The 18,164-nt window shown below is 36.3% G+C and overlaps 1 protein-coding gene across 1 annotated transcript in view; it reads left to right on the plus strand.

Moving 5' to 3' along the window:
* The window catches only part of VPS50 (VPS50 subunit of EARP/GARPII complex), a 136,365-nt gene that overhangs the window by 59,107 nt on the left and 59,094 nt on the right, over positions 1–18,164 (plus strand). Inside the window, exons 13-16 of the mRNA XM_068972721.1 lie at positions 3,145–3,277; positions 6,979–7,070; positions 15,092–15,186; positions 15,522–15,620. Of these exons, the coding sequence (XP_068828822.1) occupies positions 3,145–3,277; positions 6,979–7,070; positions 15,092–15,186; positions 15,522–15,620 (419 nt within the window). The remainder of the gene's footprint in view (positions 1–3,144; positions 3,278–6,978; positions 7,071–15,091; positions 15,187–15,521; positions 15,621–18,164) is intronic.

Raw genomic sequence — 18,164 nt, forward strand, 5'->3', positions numbered from 1 at the left:
ATAGTTTCACTAAATAATTTCAACTTTTTCTGAAAAACGTGTATAATCTCATCCAAACCCATTAAGTTTTAGCAGATCGTCAAGAGGTAACATAGTGAAGAACCTCCTTTTTCTTGAACAAATAGGCAACTAATGTATCTAGATAGTGATCTAGTGGAGAACAGAAGGTAGTGGCTCCAAGTTGCAATTTTCTGATTTGTTAAACTGTGACAATTATAATAAACGGTAATTGGTGGACTATAGCACAATTATTTGTATAGTCATACTTTAGCTTTGGGAAAAATAAGACTAACACTGCTTTCCTTTTATCTATCAGAAAGATATATTGGGATATAATTAGATTAAATTTATTTGCATAGTATAAACACGAACTTATGCAAAGTTGAGTTTATGAAAGTTTGTAGAAGAGTACCTTTATTCCAGTGATTGAATGAGAAGCTGCAGTTCAGACCCTTTTTGTGATTTTTGCCTTTTCTTTGTCCTCTGCTTTTAGCTCTTTCCTGAACTCATACATCAGTATTAATTTTAGTTACATGTTTGTGGTATGAGAGATATGTCAATTATAGTGATGTTGTAAAAATAAACCAAGGAAAAATGCAAGACTGGTTCATTGTAAAAGTAGTAATTATAAGAGTAAACAGGGAAAGTCAACATAACAAATTACCACAAATTATAGCATAAGTATGCAAAAATATTTGTGTTGATCTCTGCAAGCCATGTGTGAATCTGGATAGCCATCCTAATTTCATTCCCTCCTGTGTTCCTTCTGTCTCATCCCCCATGCCGTCTCTTACAGGTAGCTAATTTCAGTGCTTCCTTCTTTATATTCACTATGTTTATTCTTGTGATGATAGGCAGATGTATGCATTAATTTTTTCTATTTATTATGACATCAGTTCAGTTCAGTTGCTCATTCATGTCTGACTCTCTGCGACCCCATGAATCACAGCACGCCAGGCCTCCCTGTCCATCACCAACTCCCGGAGTTCACTCAGACTCACGTCCATTGAGTCAGTGATGCCATCCAGCCCTCTCATCCTCTGTTGCCCCCTTCTCCTCCTGCCCCCAATCCCTCCCAGCATCAAAGTCTTTTCCAATGAGTCAACTCTTCGCATGAGGTGGCCACAGTATTGGAGTTTCACCTTTAGCATCATTCCTTCCAAAGAACACCCAGGGCTGATCTCCTTCAGAATGGACTAGTTGGATCTCCTTGCAGTCCAAGGGACTCTCAAGAGCCTTCTCCAACACCACAGTTCAAAAGCATCAATTCTTCAGCGCTCAGCCTTCTTCACAGTCCAACTCTCACATCCATACATGACTACTGGAAAAACCATAGCCTTGACTAGATGGACCTTAGTCAGCAAAGTAATGTCTCTGCTTTTGAATAGGCTATCTAGGTTGGTCATAACTTTTCTTCCAAGGAGTAAGCGTCTTTTAATTTCATGGCTGCAGTCATCATCTGCAGTGAGTTTGGAGCCCAAAAAAATAAAGTCTGACACTGTTTCCACTGTTTCCCCATCTATTTCCCATGAAGTGATGGGACCAGATGCCATGATCTTTGTTTTCTGAATGTTGAGCTTTAAGCCAACTTTTCACTCTCCTCTTTCACTTTCATCAAGAAGCTTTTTAGATCTTCTTCACTTTCTGCCATAAGGGTGGTGTCATCTGCATATCCGAGGTTATTGATGTTTCTCCCGGCAATCTTGATTCCAGCTTGTGCTTCTTCCAGCCCAGCGTTTCTCATGATGTCCTCTGCATAGAAGTTAAATAAGCAGGGTGACAATATACAGCCTTGACGTACACCATTTCCTATTTGGAACTAGTCTGTTGTTCCATACATATATATAATAAAAATGTTTCCCTACCTCACATGTATATATATCATATGAAAGGGAAAACTTATTAAACTTTTTGTAAAGTATATGCTTATTATTTTTCATAGTTGCATAGTACTCTTTTGTGTGTGTAAAGATAGTTTATTCAACGGATCTCCTGTGTTTGGACATTTAGATAGATTCCAGTATTTCGCAGTTACAGATTATCCTTCAGCAAACAACCTTGTGCATGTGTATTTTCACATTGTTTGAAGTACACCTTCCATATAAATTCCTAGAAGTGGAATTGCTGGGTCAAGGGGAAATACAAATGATGGAGCAAATGCTCCATTGTGACAGACAGAAAACCTGCTAAATAGAATGGGGATCACCCACAGAGATGTTATGGGGAGGGAGGTGGGAGGGGGTTTCATGTTTGGGAACACATGTAAGAATTAAAGATTTTAAAATTTAATAAAAAAAAACAAAAAAAAAAATAAATAAATAGAATCGAGGCATTGCCCTACCTATGAGATAAAAAGAGCAGAATGACAAACTGATAGTTTTTTACTAAGGATAGGAGGAGAAAAATCCACGCATTTTCATTAGGGAGAAGATTTGAGACCACATACATTTTCACAGCCATAGACAACATATTTTAGAATAGTATCATCAAATATAAAATAGCTATATCCCTGTAATTTAAAGAATTTACAGATTGTCAAAGGTGCGAACTTAATTTACGTAAATATCTTGTAAAATATGACTACCTTTTGGCAAGTTGTAACTTGGATCTAAGAATGAGAATAAAGCTGCGTTTGTATGCTAAGAACATGGCTTTGAAAACATATATTTGGGGAAGTTTGCACTCTTATTTGTAGCACTTACGAATTCAGCAGTGTATGGATTCATAGTATGAGAATTGAGACTACTCATGAATACTAAAATGCCATGTTGAAATAGGAATTGCTAATTGTAATTGTTACTGTTGATTACTAAAAGTGTGCTTACTGACTCATAGAAGTTAGTATTTTTATTAATGGCTTGATAAATGTTTTACTAACTGGGGAATTTAGGGGGGGGAAATCATTATGGAGAGAAATTAACGTTTGTTCCACATTGAAACATGGAACATGTTGAACAAATTGCTGTTTGTTCCATGTTGAAACTTTTCTTGCCATTGGGCTTTCTTTTTAGACGTATCAGTAGAAGAAATTTTCTTATCTGATTCTTTATTGCATTTGGTTGACACCATAGCATTTTATTTCAGTTCACTTTGTGTTAAAGTAAACACGACAGTTTGAAAGTTGGCTCTTGTCATTTCCTTCAGCATGTTACACCAGACAGCTACATTCCATGCCTTGCTGACCTGTGCAAAGCACTGTGGGGAGTGATGCTCAGCTATTACAGGACTATGGAATGGCATGAGAAGCACGACAGTGAGGATGCTGCTTCTGCTTCTGGTAGGAAGTCATCTTGATCTTATTATAAACCCTGAATTATGAATTTGCCATATTTCTGGAGTAAGGAAAAAGAAAAGAGATAGTTGTACTTTTAGAATTTCACGGACCGTGATGACCTGAATGGGTTAAATGGGTTGAATGTTCAGCAGAGAAAGCAATTCAGCTACTATGAAAACTCCATTACCTTTGGGGATTTACCAGGCTGAAGAACTTCCTATCTGATAGGTATTACCAATCTCCAGGAAAATGTGGTGATGGTCTTAGCACTAAATTATTAAGAGAGCACTATAAAAAAAAAAGAAAGAAAGAAAACTAAGTAAGACATTGGTGTGTCCAAATTTACTATAAAATTAATGCTGTTTTTTAAATATTAGCATTAATTCAATATTAAGTCTTTTTTTGCTTATTTTCAAATTGTACTAATAAAGCTAGGTTCTCAGAATTAATAATTCTACTGATGCTTTTCTCCTTGAAAATAGTGGGACATTAAATTTTTAAAAAGATGTTTTAAATGCTATCTTTGAAAGTGAAATACACTTTAAATGTCTATGGTATACTCATAAAGAGAAAATCTTTAAGAAATTATATTAACTAGGCATTACTTCATAATATAATTATATCTCTTAAGTGATTATCCTTGAACAATAGCTATAGCTAAGAGTAAGTATTCAGAGTACTTTTAAAAGAATGTATCTGTATTTAGTATGGGCAAAATAAATTATACAGTACATATTTTTCTGTATTACATGCAGTTTAGTATAGCTAGTTAATCAAGTTATTTTAGTAACCTCTAATTTCTGAAGCGTTTGGTTTTTGTGATTGTGAAGGAATGCTCAAATCTTACTATTTGATAAAATGTAGGATTTTGGTAGTATAGAAGACGTATGTTTAATGTTAATCTTGACTTGTAAGAAGCTCATAAATATAGATAGCAAAAAATAAGAAAGATAAATTCTATGGAAGGATGTCCCTTCTTTTAGAAGTATTGTTGGGGAGGAAGAGGTTTAAAGAAAGAGAAAGGAGAAGTTAGGAAAAAGAGGAGAGCATTGAGTCAGGATCCTAGACCAGACGTTTCACCCACTCTACTGCGTCCGCGAGTATGGGCACACCTGGCTGTCAGTTTTGATTGCCATTTACCAAAGGGGAGAATGTGAAGAAGTCACTTTTATCCTCTCCAGGCTCCAGTCTGCTCCTTAAAATGGTAGGTTAAGAATAAACAAAACAAAAAGTTTCATCAGGTAGTAACACATTTACCTGTAGGATCTCTATAAAATTTAGAGACAATGTAAAAAGTGCTAACACTAGTTGTTGTTACTATCATCCAAAGAAATGAATCAAGAGAGGCAATTATATTAATAATGAAATATCTATAGGCCTTTTTTTTTTTTTGAATTTCATTTTATTTAGGGAGTTTGTGAGCTTAGGGGATTTTTTTTCCCCTACAAAATTTATGCTGTTTTGGCAACCTTAATTTTTTTCTAGATGTGATAACTGTTTAGACATCTCAGCACCTTTTTTCCCTTTTCTAGTGCATTATTTAAGAAGAAATCGAAGCAAAAGTTTGGAACAAAATTAACACATACTTTAGATATAAGATAAGCGTGTAGAAGATAATGTATTCTCATCATGGTGAAACTTGCTTTCTGCTCCAGGCAGATAGTTTCATGTATTGTGTATGGATGTATATATTTATGTATACACATTTTCATGATGCTTTCAAATTGTGGTGATGGAGAAGACTCCTGAGAATCCCTTGGACTTCAAGATCAAACCAGTCAATCCTAAAAGAAATCAACCCTGAATTTTCACCGGAAGGGCTGTTGTTGAAGCTCCAATATTTTGGCCCCTGATGCAAAGAGCTAACTCATTGGAAAAGACCCTGATGATGGGAAAAACTGAAGGCAAAAGGAGAAAGGGGTGGCAGAGGATGACGTGGTTTGGAGTGTCACCCACTCTAGAGACATGAATTTGAGCAAACTCCAGGAGATAGTAGAGGACCGAAAAGCCTGTCATGCTACAGTCCATGAGATCTCAGAGTCAGACACAATTGAGCGACTCAACAACAAATAGATTCAAACTTAAAACTCTCTTTGATCCTTCTATATTTAGTCCTCTTTGCTAAAATTCTTTCACTCTAATCTGTATAATTTAAGAATGTTGTAGACCCTAGTTAATCTGATCATCAGTTGACAATATCGAGGACTGAGAGTCTTCCTTTCGTATTCACATTAAGGCTTAAATTGTAGGAATCAGTCAGGATCCTGGACCAGGATCCTAAAAATTATTCTTCGCAAACTTGATAAGCCTGAAAGGGTCTCTAGAGTTCACTTGTTGTCGTTCTCTCCTTCATTGCAGGCAGATTCTTTACTGCTGAGCCACGGGGAAGCCCTCTAGTAATACTACTGGTATCTTAACACTTTACCATTTTAAATAAAACTCTAAAGCTATAGTGTAGGCACATTGCTCTGAGCTGCTGGGTTCATAATAGCCAGACCATACAGATGGTACGAGGATTCCTTTGTAGCTCAGTCGTTAAAGAATCTGCCTGCAATGCAGGAGACCAGGGTTCAATTCCTGAGTCAGGAAGATCCCCTGGAGAAGGAAGTGGCAACCCACTCTAGTGTTCTTGCCTGGGAAATTCCATGAACAGAGGACCTGGCAGGTGACAGTCCATAGGGTCGCAAGAGTTGGACACAACTTTGCAACTAAACCACTAAATCACCACCACAGATATGGCTTAAACTGTAGGAGTAGTTACCAGCACACTAGGCATGTATCTGGGCTTCCCAGGCAGCTCAGTGATAAAGAACCCGCTGCCAACGAAGGAGACGTGGATTCGGTCCCTGGGTCAGGAAGATCCTCTGGAGAAGGAAATGGCAACCCACTTCAGTATTCTTGCCTGAAGAATTCCATGGACAGAGGAGCCTGGTTGTCTTCAGTCCAGGGGGTTGCAAAGAGTCAGACATGACTGAGCAACTAACAACAACAAAGGCATGTATCCAGGGCCTGGATATGAAAGGGCTTTTGCTGATTACCAGTGGACACACACCCTGCTAGCCTGAGATGAGAACAACTGATATTCTCAGTTGCTCTGCACAGTTTATTTGCACAGAGGCATAATTTTTTAAATATAATGGGTTTATGTATTTTTCAGTTGCTTTTAGGGAGAGAATTATTTTTGAGGCCGGTCGTTGATCTTAACCTCTTGAAGTGGACATTGTTAGATTACTTACCTGGAACGGATAAAAGTATTCTGGATCATGAAAAATACAAATTGTATGCATCATTGCCTCACTGAATGAGCAGTTTTGCACTCCATACTCTTGTTAACCTGTGTATTAATTGATAATACGGTTAATCAGTCCTGTAATGCACTGGCAGCAGGCAGTATATGGGTCATTAAGAACCTGGTTTCTGGGATTACACTGCCCAATGTGTGATTGGAATCCCAGACCCAATCACACATGACCTGAGTAGTCTTAGGTGTAAAGTATTATACTTAACATTTCAGAGTCTTGAGTTTGTCTGATCAAATGCATTTAATCCCAGTTCTTATTTTTGACATTGTTTTGATTATGTAAATATTGAGAATATTTTCTGTATTTTACATATGCTTACAGTATATTAGAGTTCACTTTTAATTTTTTTGGAGAACAAAATGTGAAGCAAGTTCAAAAATGTATACCATCTTTTATTTTCAGAAGGGAGTAATATGATGGGTGCTGAAGAGACAAATTTTGATCGTGGCTACATAAAAAAGAAATTAGAACATGGACTTACACGAATATGGCAGGTTTGGTTTTTTTAAACTATTTTTTTTTCTATGAAAACAGTAGAAACCTTCATGTTAAAATTGTTTTACAGATTCAGTGTTTAGGCTTTCTGGATTTGTTTTTCCTTGTAGATCTAGTCATATGTTATTTTCTTTGGAATAAGTCTATTGAGTTGTATAATTTATTAATAGTTGTGAATTATATTTGACTGTAACTGGCAGTAGAAAAGGTGTTTTAATTGGAAATTTGCCATTGAAAATATTCCTTGATTACATTTTGCTTTTAGTATTGTAGCAGATCTGTGCTTTTCTAAAGAAGTTGTTTTCTTATTGAGATACTGTTTATTTTATGTGTGTGTGTGTTTTCCTTTTCTGTTAATTTTAGGAAAAGGATAACTATGTGATAGATGACATACTTGGGTTGGAGTCTAGAATAGAGTGAAGAATTTTTTTCCAAGTCAATGATTTTTGTGCCTTCAGTGAACTGTATGTGTTTATTGACTAAATGTGTATTCCTAGGCTTTTCTTTTGCATTTTAGTAGCTCAGTGGTTGTTATCAGATAATTTAATTTATTAAAATTTTTCATTTCCTAGATAAAATGTAATTTCTTTGATAACTCTTTTGTTCTTTTTGGACTTCCTCAAAATTTAGAAGACTATAGAAACTTTGATTATACTATGTTCTTTTAAAATGTATTTTTGAATTTTCTAATGAAGATGATATTTAGTTTGAAAATCTTTTACAGGATTTCTTTTGAAAAAAATTGTCTAGCTAAATATATCCTGCAAACATACATTTCCTTAAGAATCACTTAGCAGTTATAATTTAGTGTTCTTCTAACTTTTTATTACTTGCTATTGGATATGCTGTTTGAACTTATACTTTAATATTTAAATGTGTAATAGTTGAAAGAGCTTCATCTTTTATAATTTCTGTTATGACAATATTAAGGTAATTTTTAACTTTCCACTTATTACAGGTTTAGGCTGACTTGTTTTTCTGAATATTATATACAGAAAGGAAAATTTTATATCTAGGGTCATATATGAATTGTTTCTGCTTGGGTCTTCTAATAGACTCTTATTAATTATACTTTGCTAAAGTTGCAGAATCTATGATAAAATTTTTGGTAATTCAGCATACTTTGAAATACTGACCTGGTATTTTATATAGCTAGTTACTGTTCAGTCTGGCAACCTGATGTCATTCCGGCTATAGGCGTATCTGTTAAATGTAAGATTTAGTGAAGCTATTCTCATTTAAACATTTGGCTAATTTAATGAAAGTCATCATGCTTTTGAATATAGATAATTGTAGATTTCAGGTTTTAGAATATCTTCATCTCTACCACTCCAAGTCCCTTTTGCCCCTCCAATCCCAGTTCTCAACCAGTTCTACACAGGACTTTGTGTATGTTAGGAACTCATTCAGTTCAGTTCAGTCGCTCAGTCATGTCCGACTCTTTGCAACCCCATGAATCACAGCACGCCAGGCCTCCCTGTCCATCACCAACTCCCAGAGTTCACTCAGACTCACATCCATTGAGTCGGTGATGCCATCCAGCCATCTCATCCTCTGTCGTCCCCTTCTCCTCCTGCCCCCAATCCCTCCCAGCATCAGAGTCTTTTCCAATGAGTCAACTCTTCGCATGAGGTGGCCAAAGTACTGGAGTTTCAACTTTAGCATCATTCCTTCCAAAGAACACCCAGGGCTAATCTCCTTCAGAATGAACTAGTTGGATCTCTTTGCAGTCCAAGGGACTCTCAAGAGTCTTCTCCAACACCACAGTTCAAAAGCATCAATTCTTCGGCGCTCAGCCTTCTTCACAGTCCAACTCTCACATCCATACATGACCACAGGAAAAACCATAGCCTTGACTAGACGGACCTTAGTCAGCAAAGTAATGTCTGTGCTTTTGAATATGCTATCTAGGTTGGTCATAACTTTTCTTCCAAGGAGTAAGTGTCTTTTAATTTCATGGCTGCAGTCACCATCTGCAGTGATTTTGGAGCCCCAACAAATAAAGTCTGACACTGTTTCCACTGTTTCCCCATCTATTTCCCATGAAGTGATGGGACCAGATGCCATGATCTTCGTTTTCTGAATGTTGAGCTTTAGGGCAACTTTTTCACTCTCCACTTTCACTTTCATTGAGAGGCTTTTTAGTTCCTCTTCACTCATTAGTGTTTGTTAAATTGGAATTACAAAGCTCAATGCAATTGAAAAAGGCAAAAGCTCTGAAAAATAAATATTTTTTGATAACACATCTAGGAGACAAAACCTGACAGGAATTGAATTCATTTGATAGCATAACCTGACCACTGTTATCATTTGGCTTTTTATAGTATTTATTGTTCCCATTAAAGTGAACGTGCATATGTTACAGGGATATTCACGTGTTTTATTTTGGGATGCTGCCCTTGACCCCACTGGGGGTTATCTATAATATATGCTGTACATGCTATAATATATTTCTGATACCTGAAGTGCTACATTTCAGAGCAGAAATGAGCATGTGACAATTTACAGACATTTGTTATAAGCTTATTGTGGAGATAACGGTAAGCGATGACTGAGAATCATAAGATAGTTAACATTTCTGACATAGATTCAGAATCATAATCACCTTGATTTTTGATGTGAAAAATTTTTAGAATTTTATGGCAAATTTTTCCTGCATTTTGACTCAGAACCTTTCAGGGAAAAAGGTTGTATCAATCATAATATGTGTATCACACTGTTTGTGGGTTTACAAACATGGTAATTGTAAGCATGGTCCTTGACCTCATGGAGCTTACATATTTAACCATATGAAATTCTTGGTCTTCCAAAATTTTCTTTTTAGTCTTTAACTATGTGAGAAATGGCAGTTTTAAAATGCTTATTGATTTCTTTTACTATAGGAAATTAGAGTTGGCATATTTTACTTTTTGTGGATTGGAAATTATCTTTACAATCTAATATACTTCCTACTTTTAAATTCTTCCCGGGACATTTGAAAAATAACCATGTATTTCTTCCTTGTGTTGACAATTAGGTTTTGTCTGTGTATTAAAGCAGCTAATTATATATGTTTCTCATCTATATCCTTATTTGGTTTTGGTTTTCTTGGTCTGTGCTGCTCTGGGGGAGCAGTTTTAATCTTCTGACATGATTGTAATTTTGTCAGGTTTTTCTTTTATTTCTAACAGCTTTTGCTTTTTATATTTGGATACTATGTTGATTGATGCTGCAATGCTAATAACCACTTACCTTCTTTGTACATAATTCTCTTTATTAATTTTAAAGAAATATCTCTTTTCCTTTTAGGCATTTTGCAGTGAATTCTAGTTTGCTCTATTATTACCATTACTGTATTTATTTTGTTCATATTTTCCTAATAAATACTTGAAAGTTCCCTTATTTTAAATGTTTTTGTATCATGTTTTCATTTTGTCTCCTATTAATGTAGAAAACAATTTTTTTCTAAGAGTGGCTTTATCTTAAAATAGAGCAATTGAATATGATGTTTATATTTTCATTAGTGTTTTACTTTATACTTCTTTAATTATTTGAGAACTTGAACACTTAGAAACCTATTAGTTATTTGTGTATTATTGCTCATAGGTTTTAAAATATTTATCTGATAAAGGATAATCCTTTGTATATCATTTGTGTATTTTCATTTACATTTTTGATGTGCAGATGGTTTTTTATGAGGTCAAACTGTTGACGTTTGTCCTTTATGACATGTTGCATTTAATAAAGTATGCTTTCTTATGTAAAGCTCAGGTCAGTATTCATTTGGTAATTATAAATACTTAACAAAAGTTTGAATTAATTGTTATATCCCTAATACCTGGAATACTGCTTAGAAAACTTAATAGGTAGTTAGAAAATATTTTTGCTTTTTTATTGAATTTTTAATCTTTTGAAAACCTACAAAAACATTTACTTAATCTGTTTTATATTTCTTTTGATACCTGATGTAAAGAGAGGATGTCTTCTCCCACACACAACTTCCCCCTCACCCCACCAATTTATTTAGGTTTCCCTTCTCTACTTCTTGGATAATCTTTGTTCTTCCCTCTTTTTTTGGGATACCTCCTTGAAGCAAGAGTCAGTGAAAAGAGGAGACTCTGAAGGCAGATAGACCTGGGTTAAATCTTTGCTTTCTCTTTCACTGGCATGTGTATTTAGGCAATTAGCTGACCTCTTTCAAAGAATCCCCCTGCAGTGAGGGAGACCTGGATTCTGTCCCTGGATTGGGAAGATTTCCTGGAGAAGGGAAAGGATACCCACTCCAGTATTCTGGTCTGGAGAATTCCATGCACTGTATGGTCCATGGGGTTACAAAGAGTTGGACATGACTGAGATGTGTGTTGTTGGAGAAGACTCAAGAGTCCTTTGGACTGCAAGGAGATCCAACCAGTCCATCCTAAAGGAGATCAGACCTGGGTGTTCATTGGAAGGACTGATGTTGAAGCTGAAACTCCAATACTTTGGCCACCTGATGCGAAGAGTTGACTCGTTTGAAAAGACCCTGATGCTGGGAAAGACTGAAGGCAGGAGGAGAAGGGGGCAACAGAGGATGAGATGGTTGGATGGCATCACCGACTCGATGGACATGGGTTTGGGTGGACTCCGGGAGTTGGTGATAGACAGGGAGGCCTGGTTCATGGGGTCGCAAAGAGTTGGACACGACTGAGTAACTGAACTGAACTGAGTGACTTTCGCTTTGACCTCTTTCAATTTCTCTTTGCCTGGGGGGATAACGAAGGCTTGCTTAACAACCCTGTTTTAGAATTAAAGATAATATGTAAAGTTCTGAGTATAATGCTGGAGAAAAGTAAATACTCAGAAAACAGTAGTTTTTATTTGCTGTTTATTAAGCACTTACATGTATATTAGCACTGTTTTATTTTTCCTATTCCATTGATTTTTCTGTATATTGCTAGCATTTTTTGGATAGTTTTTAATATCTTAATGTAGGTGGTACAAGTCCTCTAACATCACTCATAACTTTTACTCCCTCTTTTCAAAGCACTATTTTTTTAAAAGAGGTTATTGTCTGTTTCTTATTTCTGGTGAATATTAGAATAATTGTTCAGAAGAAAATTTTTTTGTCTGTGAGATTTTGGTTAGAATCTCACTGTATCTCTACATTAACTTGGAAAAATGGACATATTTATAACATTTCATCACCTATTCAGTCCCTTAACTCTCAATTTATGGACATTCTTTTGTATCCCCTTAGAGTTGCTATTAATAGTTCTTTCTTATAGATCTGATAGCCATTATTAAAGTTATTCCTAAGTGTACTGTATTTTTAATAATTTGTTTTGAATGAAATCTCTCCATTTTCAGGTGCCACAACAGGTATATATGGAAATATTAATTTTTATATATTGTACATAAAGACTTCACATAATTATCTTATTCTGATTATTTTTGAATCAATTATTTTGGGGTTTCTAGCCTACCAAGTAGTGATTGGTGATTTTTACCTGTACACCTAGTTCAGTTCAGTTGCTCAGTCGTGTCCAACTCTGCTATCCCATGGACTGTAGCACTCCCGCTTCCCTGTCCATCACCAACTCCTGGAGCTTACTCAAACTCACGTCCATTGCGTCGGTGATGTCATCCAACCATCTCATCCTCTGATGTCTCCTTCTCCTGCTTTCAGTCTTTCCTAGCATCAGATTCTTTTCAGAATCAGCTTTTCTCATCAGGTGGCCAAAGTATTGGAGTTTCAGCTTCAGCATCAGTCCTTCCAATGAACACCCAGGACTGATCTCCTTTAGGGTGGACTGGTTGGATCTCCTTACAGTCCAAGGGACTCTCAAGAGTCTTCTCCAACACCACAGTTCAAAATCATCAATTCTTTGGCGCTCAGCTTTCTTTATAGTCCAACTCTCACATCGATACATGACTATTGGGAAAACCATAGCCTTGACTAGATGTACCGTTGTTGGCAAAGTAATGTCTCTGCTTTTTATTTTTTATTTTTTAATTTTTATTTTTACTTTATTTTACTTTACAATACTGTATTGGTTTTGCCATACATTGACATGAATCCACCACAGGTGTACATGCGTTCCCAAACATGAACCCCCCTCCCACCTCCCTCCCCATAACATCTCTCTGGGTCATCCCCGTGCACCTGTCCCAAGCATGCTGTATCCTGCATTGGACATAGACTGGCAATTCGATTCTTACATGATAGTATACATGTTTCACTGCCATTCTCCCAAATCATCCCACCCTCTCCCTCTCCCTCAGAGTCCAAAAGTCCGCTATACACATCTGTGTCTTTTTTGCTGTCTTGCATGCAGGGTCATCATTGCCATCTTTATAAATTCCATATATATGTGTCAGTATACTGTATTGGTGTTTTTCTTTCTGGCTTACTTTACTCTGTATAATCGGCTCCAGTTTCATCCATCTCATCAGAACTGATTCAAATGTATTCTTTTTAACAGCTGAGTAATACTCCATTGTGTACGTGTACCACAGCTTTCTTATCCATTCATCTGCTGATGGACATCTAGGTTGTTTCCATGTCCTGGCTATTATAAACAGTGCTGCGATGAACATTGGGGTACATGTGTCTCTTTCAATTCTGGTTTCCTCGGTGTGTATGCCCAGCAGTGGGATTGCTGGGTCATAAGACAGTTCTATTTGCAGTTTTTTAAGGAATCTCCACACTGTTCTCCATAGTAGCTGTACTAGTTTGCATTCCCACCAACAGTGTAGGAGGGTTCTCTTTTCTCCGCACCCTCTCCAGCATTTATTGCTTGCAGATTTTTGGATCGCCCCCATTCTGACTGGTGTGAAGTGGTACCTCATTGTGGTTTGGATTTGCATTTCTCTAATAATGAGTGATGTTGAGCATCTTTTCATGTGTTTGTTAGCCATCCATACGTCTTCTTTGGAGAAATGTCTATTTAGTTCTTTGGCCCATTTTTTGATTTGGTCGTTTATTTTTCTGGAATTGAGCTGCATAAGTTGCTTGTATATTTTTGAGATTAGTTGTTTGTCAGTTGCTTCATTTGCTATTATTTTCTCCCATTCAGAAGGCCGTCTTTTCACCTTGCTTATATTTTCCTTTGTTGTGCAGAAGCTTTTAATTTTAATTAGATCCCATTTGTTTATTTTTGCTTTTATTTCCAGAATTCTGGGAGGTGGATCATAGAGGATCCTGCTGTGATTTATGTCAGATCTGCTTTTTAATACACTGTCTAGGTTAGTCATAGCTTTTCTTCCAAGGAGCAAGCATCTTTTAATTTCATGGCCGCAGTCACCATCTGCAGGGATTTTGGATCCCCAAAAATAAAGTCTATCACTGTTTCCATTGCTTCCCCATCTATTTGCCATGAAGTGATGGGACCACATGCCATGATCTTAGTTTTCTGAATGTTGAGTTCTAAGCCAACTTTTTCACTCTTCTCTTTCATCAAGAGGCTCTTAGTTCTTTGCATTCTGCCATAAGGGTGGTGTCATCTGCAAATCTGATGTTATTGATATTTCTCCCAGCAATGTTGATTCCAGCTTCATCTAGCCTGGCATTTCACACGATGTACTCTGCATATAAGTTAAATAAACAGGGTGACAATATACAGCCTTGACGTATTCCTTTCCTGATTTGGAACCAGTCTGTTGTTCCATGTCCAGTTCTAACTGTTGCTTCTTGACCTGCATACAGATTTAAGGTGATTACTTAAATCTATATGCAAATTTAAGTGATTACTGTGTACAGTATAAGGTGATTATACTAGATATACACAAATAGTGGTGATTTTTACCTATGTATCTAGTATAAGAATATAATTCTTATCTTGCATGTGTATGTGATGACTGTGGCCTATACTATTTTTATATCTGATTATGGAACTGTTTCTGATATCACCCCTTGTTGGGTATTGGCCTAAATAGATTTTTTTTTTATCAAGTTAATCTATTCCTGTCTCATTTTAATGTGTAGCTATAAAAAAACATGGTTCTGAGAACTTACTTTCTATATTTTGGATTTACTTGAAACATTTTTTGTTTTGTTTTGTAGGATGTTCAGCTAAAAGTTAAAACCTACTTGCTCGGAACTGATTTGTCTATATTCAAATATGATGATTTCATCTTTGTTTTGGATATAATCAGCAGGTAGTATTTGAGATCTTGTCTTATTCTTTATCTTGTTTCATTGAACCATGATCATTAATGAAATCTTGAATCAGTGAGTTACAAGCTATAACTCATGGAAGTGAAGATAATTGAGCATTCACAGTCTAATTTCTGCTGGCTTATGTGTGCATGTGTTTAAATATTTCTGCCCTTTGGATATTTGTAAACTGTAATAAATTTGTAATCTTTAGAATTTCTTCAAGCATCCAAATTTTTATGAGTTGTTATCTTTGAATGAAGATGACCTGGACTTCTTTTATTTCCCTATAATAAAAATGTTGCTGAAACTGTTATAAATCTTTCTGTCCACCTAGGTTGATGCAAGTTGGAGAAGAATTCTGTGGTAGCAAGTCTGAAGTTTTGCAAGAATCTATTAGAAAACAAAGTGTCAATTATTTTAAGAACTACCATAGGTAAGAACTCTAATAAAACATGAATAGACTTATTTAGGTAGTAAGAATAGCTTTTTCTCATGTTTGTTCATCTTATAGCATTGATTGGTTTAAAAGAATTACTTCTGAATTTGAAAGACTGTCTTCTTTGTAGCTCTTTTTAGGATGATTAGGTTATTATTTCTTTTTTACCAAAAATAGCATAAATTATTCTCATTACTTTCTGTAAATTTCAATATGTACTTTGTCTTGAGGGGTTTAAAATGTTGAACTGACTTCTTTGTGGGTATAAGACGATTCTCACGTTGAGGATCCCTAGAAATATTTGACCACTATTCTCTACCTGCATCTGTGGTGTGAGTTTAGTAAGGAAGTTAAATCAATAGAGGCAGCACTCAGTCAGGCGGACGTGCTTGAAACTATGTACCTTTTAGGAGTAAAAAGGATTTTAGAGAAGGGGGCGTGATATTCAGAATCTAGCTACAAGGCCAAGACTATGTACTGTGTTGCTTTTACAAACAGTCACTACCAATTTTTAAAAGGGTGCTGTGGAATAGTTTCGGGAATGGAGAAAGGTGGGAAAGAATGTTTACGTAGCAGTGTGACGGTACAGGTAAAGTAGCATTAAACTGAGAGAGCAGGCAGTCATTAGACCTTTCTTCCTGTAAACTGGACCCTGTACTATATCTCTTGCATATATTTTACCATTTGCATTGAGGTGTATCTTACTTGTTAGTCTGCTTTTTAAAATGTCTCGATTTTGTTGTTATTTGGTACCGGGGAGAGTTGGGATTTGAAATTCTTTTTCTCCTTGTTCGGAGTCAACCCCTGGTCACGGTGATGTGTGCCGAGTCAGAAGAGAGATTACTAATTTATTATTCAATATATTTAAGTACACAATTTCTGTCTTAATAGTAAACTATTAAAATTAAATAGGGGCTTTCCTGATAGCTCAAGTTGGTCAAGAATCCGCCGACAAGGCAGGAGGCCCTGGTTCAATTCCTGGATCTGGAAGATCCACTGGAGAATGGAAAGGCTACCCACTCTAGTATTCTGGCCTAGAGAATTCCATGGACTGTGTAGTCCCTGGGGTCACAAAGAGTTGGACGGGACTGAGTGACTTTCACTCACTCACTCATTATATGTTTATTTTTAAAGTATATTTAAATTGATTCTTTCCCAAAGTGGGCTTCCGTGGTGGCTCTGATTCTCAAAAAGAATTTGCCTGCAGTGCAGGAGACCTGGATTTGACCCCTGAGTTGGGAAGATCCCCTTGAGAAGGAAATAGCTACCCACTCCAGTGTTCTTGCCTGGAGAATTCCATGGACAGAAGAGCCTGCTGGGCTACAGTCCATGGGGTCACAGAGAGTCAGACATGACTGAAGTGACTTAGCATGCATGCATGGGAGGACAGTGGTAAGGGAACAACATAAAACCCTAACACTACCTTTGTTTACAACTTCCTTTTCTGTTAAAACTTAAGCCCTACTAAAGTAGAAATCCCAGCCTGTACACATTGCTTTCCAAAATGAGGGTGGCCTTGTAATCACAGATGGGAAATGGAAAAGAATCAAGAACTGTGAAGAAACGAGAAGCCTCACTTACGCATTAGAAGGGAGGCATGCTGCTTGTCCATTTCCCAAAGATTGCTTTATATCCTTCAATACCACTGGAGGGTCTTTTGTTCATTGTGATTGCAGGATGTATGCAATGCAGAAATGTGGGTTCATTTAATGGTTTCCATTCTGCATTCCACTTTATTATCAAAAGATATCTGTCATCTGTTGCCACCAGGTATAATAGGCATTTCTAGATGCTAATGGAGATTCCTCACAAAAGTTCACCTTGATGAATTTAGAAAACATAGATATTAATTATTGTTTTCAAAGCACTCAACATTTTAATTGACTTTCCTCAGAAACACTTGTGAAGGTTGTTTCACAGTGAGGAGGCCATATTGTATTGTTAGAAGGAGAGGAGGACTGGGAAATAGTAAATTGGGTTCTTATCCCATTTTTGCCTCTTGCCACTTTTCTGACATTGACCAAATGACTTAACCCTCTGGGATATGGTTCTATCTATCAACTGTAAAATGAGGTGGTTGGACTAAATGGTCTCCCTAAGTATTACCTGCAAATCTTTCCCTTTTTTTATGCTGCTCTGTATATTATAAAAATAGGTTAAAACATAAAGATTTAATTTTTTTTTTGTAGTATTCTTCCCTTTTCCCAGTGTTTAAACCAGTCTTGTTTATATACTGCCTGTAATCATTCTCTCTCCAACAGCTGCCATTTGGGAAATTATAATGAAAATCACTTGGCAAAGTGGGTGCCAACCATCACTGTGCTCTAAAGCAAGATAAACTTGACAGGCAGTTTAGAAATGATGCCAGTGTACAAATATTGAGTTGATGAAAGTCATTACATTAGCCAGTGATGAATCTAAATCTACTAAATTTTGATTTAATACCTCCTTCACCAAATGATACTACATAAATACCAAAAAATACTGTGAGGCATGGTGAACTAGGATCATCTGTTTTTATTTTATTAAAGTGTTTTAACA

This window comes from Capricornis sumatraensis, chromosome 5 (genome assembly GCF_032405125.1).
Source record: "Capricornis sumatraensis isolate serow.1 chromosome 5, serow.2, whole genome shotgun sequence".
NCBI classification, from domain to species: domain Eukaryota; kingdom Metazoa; phylum Chordata; class Mammalia; order Artiodactyla; family Bovidae; genus Capricornis; species Capricornis sumatraensis.